An 11,174-nucleotide genomic window follows, 5' to 3' on the forward strand; every position below is an offset into this window, starting at 1 on the left:
TTTTTTTTTTTTTTCTTTAATGCATAGCCTCTTATGGGAACTTGCATTCAAACGTTTTACCGAAGTAAGTGCCTCAGGTGGCCTGTTACTAGGTACGGCCCTGCCGAATCTCTTGTTATCTTGAAACTTTGCACTGTTCTAGGTCTGTGTCATGGGATTCGGGCTATGCAAAACCTCACTTGTTATAGCTAAATTAAGCATACCAGAACTCAGTCATTCTATTTCTCGATGATACATTAGCTTGCCTCAATCACACGCTAAAAGGGTAATCAAGCAAAGGAACCCTCGTGGTTTTATTATGTTTGAAAAAGCATCTGGAACTAGTCGTTTTAAATTGAAGCGTAGCCAATTTTTTTTTTTTGTTTTCATATAAACTGGGAATGGTAGAAAAAACGCGTAGTCGGATCACCTGTCTAACATGCTAACGTAACGTGTCACAAGTTTGCAGACATTTTGGGCTTGAAGTGGGGTCCCGTCAACACTCGTTCACGTGTTTTTGTGGTGCGATTTTCCCGATATATTTATACCTATCGTCCATACTGAGGTATTTTTGGAGAGGAGGGGAGGGGGTGGGCAATTTTCTGGGACATGAAATTTTTTCACACTTTTAGGGCCTGTTTACAAGGAGAGAGGGTTACCCTACATTCGCACATTTCCTCTTTTTCTCTTCGTCGTGTTACCCTGGCAGGCGGGTTAACTTTTTTCTCTTTAAACACTCTAGGTAGGGTTTACCCGCCTACCCGGGATTAACTTTCTAATTGTTTCCAGACAGGAGACCCTTTGAGCGTAACCGCGCTTTAGGTTGTCCCAGGTTGTAGGGTTACCCTACCTGTGAAAGTTTGCTTGTAAACCCAGGCTTTCTTTTGCAATCCAGCTAGGGTTAACCCGCTTGCTAGGGTAACCCTCCCTCCTTGTAAACAGGCCCTACGTTTTCTTAGTGGGCAATAGCTTGTGCAAGAATTTCGTAACATCGAAAATCAAAATTATGAAATTATGATTGTAGAAAGCACTTGCTCTATTTTTTTCCCATGGCTACCCTTGCACGATTTTTTTTTCGGCAGTATTTTTCTGCGTAGGAATTTTTTCAGTTGGAAATTGTCCATTCCCTCACCCCCACCCCCCCAAAAAAATAATGGTCTGCCCCTAATACGACAGACAACGCTTCGCTGCATTTTCCCCTGAGTACACTGATACCATAGTATCACATTGTCCCTCAGTGTATATATCGCTTATCGTACTTAATGGACTTCATGGCATCCACATGCCCCGAGGCATTTTATAGCTGAGACGGGATAAAATATTGAAGCAGCGAAAGTTTTCAAGAACAGGGCTTTTCATTTCAAAAAGTTGTCCAGAGTAGACCGTCAGAGTAGCCTCCCATTCCCTATTTTCCAATTGCTCATAATTCACTCTGTCTGCGCCCAAATTTTGCATAAACTATTGTTGTGAAATGCTTTTGGGAATTTGCACACCTCCCAAGAGGGTATTTCACAACAATAGTTTGCGCAAAATTTGGGGGGAAGACAGAGTGAATTATTGGCAATTTGGAAGATAGAGAATGCAGACATGGCGTTTTTATATCATTCAGTGAGGTGCATTTTTTTCCTTCCTTTTCATTGGCGGTGTGGTGCAAGGAACGCGGGCTCACAACGGACTGACTGGTTACTTTCCATTGCAGCGTGGCGAATAGCATACTGGGTATTGGGGATGCCATTGGGGATTCAGCGATCACGTGACAGTAATTACCCGAGACACCTTGCGTTATAAAACTTGCCTTCACTTCGGGTCGCCAGGAGGCACCGACATTGACGTGCGATCGAGTAATTACATCACTGGCAAGCAATTCCTTCTTTTAAAATGTGGTCCATTCCCTTATTCGTAAAGAAAAAAGTATTTTCACTTAACCCTCTTTATTAGGAGATAGGAGATGGTGAAAACGTGGCGTGGTTTTTTCTACGGACGAGAAACTTGAAACAACAAGACAAGCGCGCAGAGGAGATTCCCCGGTTTCAGGTATGGACTGAAATTTACAAGATACATCTTGTTGAGTTCGTGCCGAAACACTTCTTTTTTACATTTTCCTTTTCTTGCTCTTCCTTTCGATCAACTTGGAATTCTTGAGAAAAGTATTTATTTTATATCCACCAGTGCTAGAAGAAAACGTTGTCGAATTTTTGAGCACGTTCGGATTTCTGCGTCAAAGCAAGAGGCTGCTTTCGGTGCTTCGCATATTTTTTTTCAATTTTCAGCATGGAAATTGGCATCACCGTTCTGTTCATGATATTAAACAGTGGTCTTCTGATCAACCTATGCCCACAGTTTGGTAGATAACGTTTAAATTTGCAAGATGAAGGGTGTAGCTTTAAGCAAAACCAGGAAAAACGAACGATCTGCAGTAAACGGTGTAAATTAAATATGGCCGTCTTTTAATTTCTTCCTGCTTGAGTCGCCGTTCTTTTGTACACGATTCGTTTTGTTTTATGTTTGGAAAGTAGATAACGTTTGGATTACTTAGAACAAACTTATCTACGAAAATGTAATGTTCAACTTTTGGCCTTGTTATTATTGTTATTATTATTATTATTTTTGCTATTTCATTTTGCGGCTCGGTTTTTTTTTTTTTGTTGTCTTTGAAGAATGAGGCATGGCAGCTGGTGAGGGATTGTGCTGCGTAGAGCACATCCTGTTTGCTTGTTACAGGAAATTATTTTTGCTTAATAATGAGCTTTTTCTACCCAATCGTTACTCATGAATCTTTTTAAAGTTCATGTGCTAAACACTTGACCATATTGAAGAGGATCACAGCACAAGACTGAACTAAAAGAGGAAGATGGCCCCACTATAATTGTACTTTAAACCTTCTAATTTCCAACAGTGCTTAATTCATAAAATTTTCTTTGCATCTTTGTAGTTAATTCAGTATGCGCAGGTCATAACTATATGAGACCTCAGCATTTCTGCCTTACTAAACAAAACGAAGCTGCCTCACTGTAGCTGAAATTATACTCAGTTATAAAAAAAACTCTGATCCTTGCCTGGGATTTCTAGCTTTACATTGGGAGACTGGACATCAGAGAAACAAATTAATAGATAGCTTTAGGTTTTTCACATCACTTATAGCACAATAGCCTTTAGACTTTAGTAAGGTGGGTGAACAGACCGGCAAAGTTTGTTGTTAAATGCTTTTGATAGCATGCTATTTTGACCATGTAAGCACCATGTAAGCATGGATTAAAGTTGCTCTCTCAAGAACAATTGATTCTGGTTTAAAGAAGAAATGTTTCCTGCTATACTGGTCAATTCAAATGATATTTCTGATTTAACTTTCTCATTAGTTGAACAGAGGCGTTGTCTATGAGAAATTTTTTTAAAGAATACAATTTGAAGGAAACTGCAAATTTCTGCTAGGAATCTTAAGAAATTACTAGGACTACACCTGTAGGTAGACTTAAAAAATTAAATGGGGGACCTATGTTGCAAAAACATATGTGGCAATATTACCAGTAGTCTCAATTTTTTTTAAATAGGAGAGAGGGCTTGCAATCCCCAAAGCAATTGTCATGGATATGTGGTACTATTTAAACAGAGTCTAAGATATTTCTCTTTGCCATTCTATAAGTTAGTTACAACATACGGTTGTAATCACTATGGAAAAACTGTCAGCAAGAAGAAAAGCAACAAACTCCCGACCACTGTAAGACAAGTGAGATAATCTCAGTTAGTGCAGCATGCAATGTTGAGCTCTGGCATATAATGGTCAGGTTCTAATCTTAGCAGTGTGAATGTTTTATGCATGTATTTTCATTTAAGGTCCAAAACTTAAACTAACCATTTTGAAGATAGCTTTGAATTTTACTGTGCTAGGGTTTTATGTTGATTTTTAAATTTGGTATAAAACATTGAAGTAGCAAATGAGACAACTTTACTTTTCACACCAACTTCTGTAGCTTGATACTTAATTTTGTATGTTTTGTTGCCAAGGTATGTAACATGACACCCTTGCTTTCTTGAAAACACACGGAAGTTGTACTTGTTTTTTCACTACTGGAGTCTAAGAATGGAAGAAAGTTAAATATCTGATTAAAAAATGGAAGAGGAGCGATTTCATGTTCTTCAAAATGCAAAGTTTCATTTCACTGATAAGCAGGAACTAATTAATTATCAAATAGTCAGGGAATAATGCATTGTTATCCTATAGCCACCATTGGTGTAACAATGAAACCATTTAAAACTAATACACAATGATATCAATTAATACAACAGAGAACTGGGAAGGATTTCAATGGGAAGTATTGATGGTAAACACTTTTACTTGACCAACATTATATCCCACAGTGGTGAATGAGTCCTGTCAAAGACTAAGTGAAGTTAATTTGCGCTTTCAGTTTTTGGCAGCAGTATATTTAGAAGTTTTTTTTAGTCATGAATTTACAATTTGACAAGTTTAAATGCCGCTAAGTAGGAATCAATTTTATTGTTCTGACCAATTTGCTGCCATGTACAGTCAAAGTTAACAGGAAACTTAACATGTCCATGGTACCTTGAACTCACCATACTTGTGTTTTATTACGAAAAGGAGCAATATTAAAACCAAACTACGTTTTGATGACTCACGCAAAACTTTTTACTTCAAGACAATTCTGACAATTGAATACTTTAACACCTAAGAATATTTTCATGCTATTTTTCCCATCTGTATAATTAATGTCGTGTACTTTGAACTTGATAATGATGACATGGAGTCATTGCAACGTTGTTCAATTTTAATTTATTATCGCTCCTTTTCATTTTAAAATGTTTTTGGAAAACCTTATGGTATTTGTGTTTGACATTTCAATCTTAGAAGGATTGCAGTCAAAACAGTACAGTCATGTATTCCTAGTAAAATTAAAAAACGAGAATTCAAATTCACTCTTGGTGAAAAGCTTCAATCCATAATCTTTGTTTATACCAATAATTAAAATGAATTGTTTAACATTCAAAATTAGAATCAGTCCTTGTCTCTATTTTAGTACAATCATATTTTCTGAGAGGGTTATAAAACATCTATAATGAATAGAATAGGGAGACCCTGTGGTTAACTGTTTATTTTCAGAGTTAATATGCAAATTTTGGAGACACATATGAAATAATTTCCCTAGAAATGCTTGTGTACATGTCACAGGATCATGAAGTCTGATGTAATATATCAAACATGAAAGGGCATGTCTGACCAAACTTCCAAACACTGAGAAAAGTGTTGAAAATGTGTTGCAAAGCAGAGTATTTTTGACAAACTTCAAGGTGTTTGGAAATGTGGTCAGACATGGTCTTGAGTGTTTGATAATATCTTCAGAAAATAAGGAGAAAACAGAGAAATAAAATCGTGAAAACCTATGCTAATAAAGACCAGTTATCCAAACATCTGTCACAGTCACAACTTCCTTTGTTAAAATTTGTTGACTTATTAATACCTGTATTTGAGAACGGAAGTTAATCAGCATTGATGGACTAGCTCAAGAGTACTGTTTGTCACAGTCACTGTTTTGTCATATCAAACTCGACTGATAGTCTGAATAAGTTTATAACTTGCCTTTTAACACTACTATAACTCAGATATTTGAATTGGATTCATCAGCGTAGCAATGATAACAATAATCTCAGCTTCACTAACCAGCTCGGGTACAACGTTAATTTATTTCTCAAAGAACAAGTAAAGAACACTTATTTGGGTTTTTGAATGATCTGAGATTAGTGCTTCTGTTAAGACTTATGCCGGTCAGGTATAAGTACTGTTGAACTAAATAAAAGTTCTATAGATAACTTTGTACCCAGAGTCTTTGTTGCTGTCGTGGTTTCTTAAGCTCCCTAATAGCACAACAATTGAATCAGGCCTAAGAATAACGATATTAACTTTTATTTGCCAGGAAAAGAATGACAGACAAAAAGGACAAGCCAAGTATACCAGCTTATGACATGAACTCAATGAATGCAGGGATGTTTGGACTTGCTATTCCAATGCCATTCCCAGTTTTTGCTCCTCAAGTGATGCCCATGAGGATGATGCCTCCACTCTGGCCACCCAACAATGCTTTTATGCAGCAGTATATGGAGGCAATAAGTGCAGGAATGGCGCAAGCAATGGGCCAGTCAACTGTAACAGGAAAAGAGCAAAGTGGTAATTCAAAAACAGCATTGTCAAACAGAGATGGGACATCTATGGGGTCTTGTTCAACATCTCTTTCATCCTCAGGTTTGGACAACGCAAGTAATCACATTGACACAAATCAGTTGCTAACAGACTATGGTAAACGACAAGGCAATAATTTGCCGCAGTTTCCAAACACGCCTCTCTTACTTCCTTTTGGCGGTTTTTTTCCATTTGGATCATACTTGCCCTACTTCAATCAGGATGCGGCAGTTAGTGGTTTTGCCAGCAAGCAGGGTACAGAGAGTGAAACATATACTGTGGAGAAAACTTTCACCGAGGATTTAAAAAATAACAGTCCACTGGAAAGCATGGAAGCTAGTAGAGAACCACTGCAACTTGATCATGGAGACGAACAACAAGAGCAGTCACCAGTTACATCAATTAAGCTGTCTGAAGAAAACACAGAGTCAGTATCTGTCCAAAACAGTTGCTCTGTTGACATCAGTGATAATAATTCTGAAGAAATGGATGTCGCACAAATTCTTATCAATTTCATGCCTGTCCCAGTTATAAGTGGTGAGAAGCAAGGTGCTGGTGATTCTTCAGACAAAAGTGCAGCTGTAAGCAGTCATTCTGTTATTAAAGAGAATGTTTACCTTTCTGCTAGCAATCCAGCTGTTGTTGAGGATGCTTTGCCTGTTAGTGAAACTGTTGTCAAGAGTGCTTCTCCTAGTAGAAGGACATCTGCTGAAAGTTTGGCTAAAACTGTGCCAACTTCTGCAAAAACTCTTTCACCTAGCTGTGAAGCTGTCATAAAAGATGTTTCTCCCAGTAGTGTTGCTGTTGCAAAGGATTTAACAGGAAAGCTGACAAAAGAAGATTGCAAACCTCAACAGAATGTCAGCAAGCCACAAAATGATCTTGTGATTCAATGCAATAATAATAATTATATTGATTATAATGATGTGGAAATGACTGAGAATTTAGGACAAAAACATGGTGTTGAGCTTACCGCCCCTGTGACCTCAAGTTCTATGGTACTCCCATTAAGTTTACAGCAGCCTAAAGAGACACAGGAATGCCAATCAAGTGTGATTACTTATGTTAAGAATGAATCTAAGGGTAATGCTTCAATTCGCTCAAATGAATGTACAGAAAACAACTCTGTTGAGCTTGTAGCTCTGGCACCAAAATCATTGGAGTATCAACAAGGAACTTCTTCTGATGATGAAATGGCTATTCCAACAGTAGACGACCTTCTCAAAGGAGATGTGGGAAGTGACAAGTCAACTTACAAGTGTGAAGTGTGTGCTCAGTTATTTCGCAGTTCTCTTGGCCTTCAGAAACATTTAGAGTTCCACACTGATGATGGTCAGCATTACACTTGTACGATCTGTTTCCAGCTTTTTAAGGACCCCAAAACACTTGAAGGCCACATTGCTCTCCACATGAGGAAGAGGCCGCACAAGTGTTCATTCTGTCCTAAGGCTTTTCGTGATCCTGGCTCTCTTCAGAAGCATGTTCGTGTCCACACTGGAGAGAAGCCTTATAAGTGTACAAGTTGTTACCAATCATTTGCCGAGTACAGCTCTCTGCGGAAACATCTCCGTGTTCACACTGGTGAACAACCGTACCGCTGTCAATATTGCTCCAAAGCCTTTTCTATCTCTGGGAATCTTCAAAGGCATGTCCTCATACACACGGGGGAACGGCCATACAAGTGTAGCTTTTGCCCTAAGGCCTTTAACAATCCCAGTCATTTGAGGAGGCATGTTAAGAACTTGCATTTTAAAGGTGAAGCAACAACTGGTGTTGTTGAAGACATGATATCTGCAATTCAAGGTGAAATCAGTGCTCAGGTGAAAAAGCCTGAGGAACTTAATTTCCAGGAAGGAATTCAACCTGTGGAACATATTGTGGAACTTTCTTCTTCTTAAGATTGACTATGGCATTGGCACAGTGTTAAAAAAATTAAAATATTTAATTCACTTTTACCAATATTGCACATTTTGGAAAAAAATTTAGAACCTTAATAGAAAACACAATTTTTGCATATTTATTTTGATAGATTTAACTCTTCTATAATCCCAGCAATGCTGTAGTCCAGATCAAACATGTACTGTTAATAGCTTGTATTAAGTGTGATTCACAAGTCACAACCATTTTGTGCAACATTGATATATTAAACAATAGCACATGAGGGAACTTTAATTTAAATGGTGACATGCATGGGTTTCATCCACAAATGTAATAGTAAGAAAAAAGTCACCTTGTACAGCATACTAGACAGTGCCTCATAAGAATGCAGCTCATTAGCTCTCACTTGGTCAAACTGGTTAGTCCATATTACTTGGTGGTGGCTTTCTTATGTTCTCACACTAGGGTTTCAAAAATTAATTAAAGCTTGCACAGTATCCTAAACAGTGCCAGTTGAAAGTATTGTACAGTAGTTTTCACGTGAATGGCTACACCCTAAGGTTTAACCCACAAACATTAAGGTTAGAAACACCTTGTGCAACATAATAAACTCTTGAAAGTACTATTTAGAAGCTTTTGTTACTTGGATTTCTTTGATCTTGACTCTGGGGTGAAGAGTTGAACCAAATTTGCTCAGTTTTACGACAATTACATGCATGATGTTAATCTTATCTAAAACAAAATCCAAGATCATAATTGGTTCCTGTGCACCTATTTGTCACGTAATCAGGGTGCAATCACATGGGTGTCCAATTTCAAGATATATCTATGCCATCCGCTAGGCATGTGCATGTAAACTATGCATGCTTTAATAGCTTCTTAATGTTTCCTGCAGTTTTTAAACTTATGGAAAGTGCCATTGACTTTTTCACTCATAAGAAGTTCTTAAAAAGTTTTTTTATCTCAAACTTTGTTATTGATAAGATTAATTTTAATTAGTAATTGGACCCCATGTCATACAGTTCACTTGATTACTCACTGAATTGTACTCTGCTTGGTCCAATTAGTGTTACTTAAATATGTCTGCTATTTGTTTGACATGAATTTAAGTACTTTTATTTGCTAAGCTGCCTGGCTGGCCATTGCTTTGTCCTTCGGTAATTAATTGTCTAGATAGCGTTTTGTTTTCATTTCTTTTTAAAAATCTCACCTGCAAAGAATTGCATACTATTATAGGCTTTACTATTTTATCTCTACACATAGCTATATATCTAAGTTATTAGGAAATGTTAAATGCGATTCTTGAACTTTTCAATGACTTTGTGTACATTAAAGTACACTGCCTGATTGTTCAAAACAGGATTAAATTAATGTAAATGTCTAGGATTATGTGTTCACTTTGAATAGCTGAATTTGATTAAGTCATCAAAATAATTTCCCTAGTGAAAATACTTCAGAGATCATCAAGGTTTTCACAAAGTCCTCTCTACATCTTCGAGAGTCTTGTAAGATTCTGCATAGATCTTGCAATAATCCTGCAAAGGTCCCCAAGATTCATGCAAACATCCTCAAGGGTCTTTTCAAATCTTGCAAAGAACTTATCCTGGTCAATAAGGGTGACAAAGGAGCACGTGATGAGGGAAAAAAATTAGTGCATTGTGCGATTTGTGAATTTAGGACAAAATCAGTGTAATTAACAGCAACTAAACATATATGTAGTGCTTGAATTTGGTTCAAATTCATGCATGAAATAAGATCGCAACCCCCTCCCCTTCTTTGATAACCCAGCGAGCAGAGTCTCCTTTCATCTACTTACAAAGATCTCCTTTCTCTTCCCAATTCTCCACGATTGAAGGAGACTCTGCTTACAGGTACCTTTGCTACCCTTGTCTTACACCCTGGTAAAATCCACCTATAAGAAATTCTTTAGGAGCTTGAAGAATCCTGCAAAGATCTTTCTGATGATCTTTTGCTAAGATATTTTTAACTGACAGGTCTTTGGAGATGTTTAAAGGTTCTGTTAGGTTTTCACTGTGGGTTTGCATTCAATTGCAAGTGACATAACATTCTAATTTCAACTATCCATTTCCCCGAGGGTGGCTGTTTAATAGGGGTTGAACTGTAAGTGGAAATTTTATGTGGAGTTGCCCTTAATTTTTGAGCAATAATCTTGAGCAAGCAAAAGAAAATTAAATATAAATAAATGAATGACTTTTACCAGTATTGTTGTGAGAGATTTGTTTTGCAGCTAACTGCGAGCCTACTTTGGTTCTAGAGGTTTTTGTTCCTCTTTTTTATTTCTCAATCAAATGTGATTAACAAGGCCCTGGGAGTAAGTGACAAGAAAACTCACAGTACTTCAGCAGCAGAAAGAAGAAAAAAACCTGTGAGATCAGGGTACTGCCAGCCAAGACTGATTGCCATGAATATTTTAACACTGTGTTAATTTACCAGTTTTGATTTCACTGGATGCAATACTATCTGACCAAGAAAAGGACAATGCAAGTATTTGCCAATCTGCATTTCCTCAACCCCATCCTTACTAAGAGATTCTCACTTGCTAAAGATTTTTGTGCTGGCAAGTAACATCCCCCAGTAAGATACATCTATATCAGATGACCAACTGATGCATCCTCACTGTTGAACCTCTATTAAGCGGCCACTCTCGGGGACAAGGCAACTGGCCGTTTAATAGAGGTTCACCCAAAAACAACGTTGGGCGTGGTCCAGGTTCAGTCATCAAATATCAGCACAAACAATTGCAAGTTGAGAAAAAGTAGCACAATGATAATACGGTCCATAACATTAAAATTATGTTTCCACATTGTAATTCTTTTAGCTTCCTCTGGCTAAAAACGTCCAACTTCAAAACTTCCTGGCCATTTAAAAAGGTATAAGACAAAAAATCATCCTTGGGACAGCAAGAAGCTGGTTGCGGCTGCTTGATAGAGGTTGCCATTGAGTAGAGGTTTTTATTGCAGTGTATAGCTGAATATTTTTCTGGGACTTTGGCCGCTGGCTGCCAAATAAAGGTTGGCCGCTTAATAGGGGGCTGCTTAATAGAGGTGTCACTGTATTCATATTGAATGACTTGTGTTAGTGTAGTCAGAATGCAGTATCCCCCAGT

At 37.6% G+C, this 11,174-nt stretch overlaps 1 protein-coding gene across 1 annotated transcript; it reads left to right on the forward strand.

Moving 5' to 3' along the window:
• Positions 1-132: 132 nt before the first annotated feature.
• LOC145483365 (uncharacterized) lies at positions 133-9,406 on the forward strand. Its single transcript, XM_081461867.1, has 2 exons — positions 133-2,013; positions 5,907-9,406. Exon 2 carries the CDS (start codon positions 5,914-5,916, stop codon positions 8,065-8,067), a length of 2,154 nt encoding a protein of 717 aa, XP_081317993.1. The 5' UTR covers positions 133-2,013; positions 5,907-5,913; the 3' UTR covers positions 8,068-9,406.
• Positions 9,407-11,174: the final 1,768 nt, after the last annotated feature.

This window comes from Orbicella franksi, chromosome 4 (assembly GCF_964199315.1).
Source record: "Orbicella franksi chromosome 4, jaOrbFran1.1, whole genome shotgun sequence".
Classification (NCBI taxonomy): Eukaryota; Metazoa; Cnidaria; class Anthozoa; order Scleractinia; family Merulinidae; genus Orbicella; species Orbicella franksi.

Excerpts from the sequence above, each read along its gene's own strand:
- LOC145483365 (XM_081461867.1), top strand. The coding sequence starts at position 5,914 with ATGACAGACAAAAAGGACAAGCCAAGTATACCAGCTTATGACATGAAC.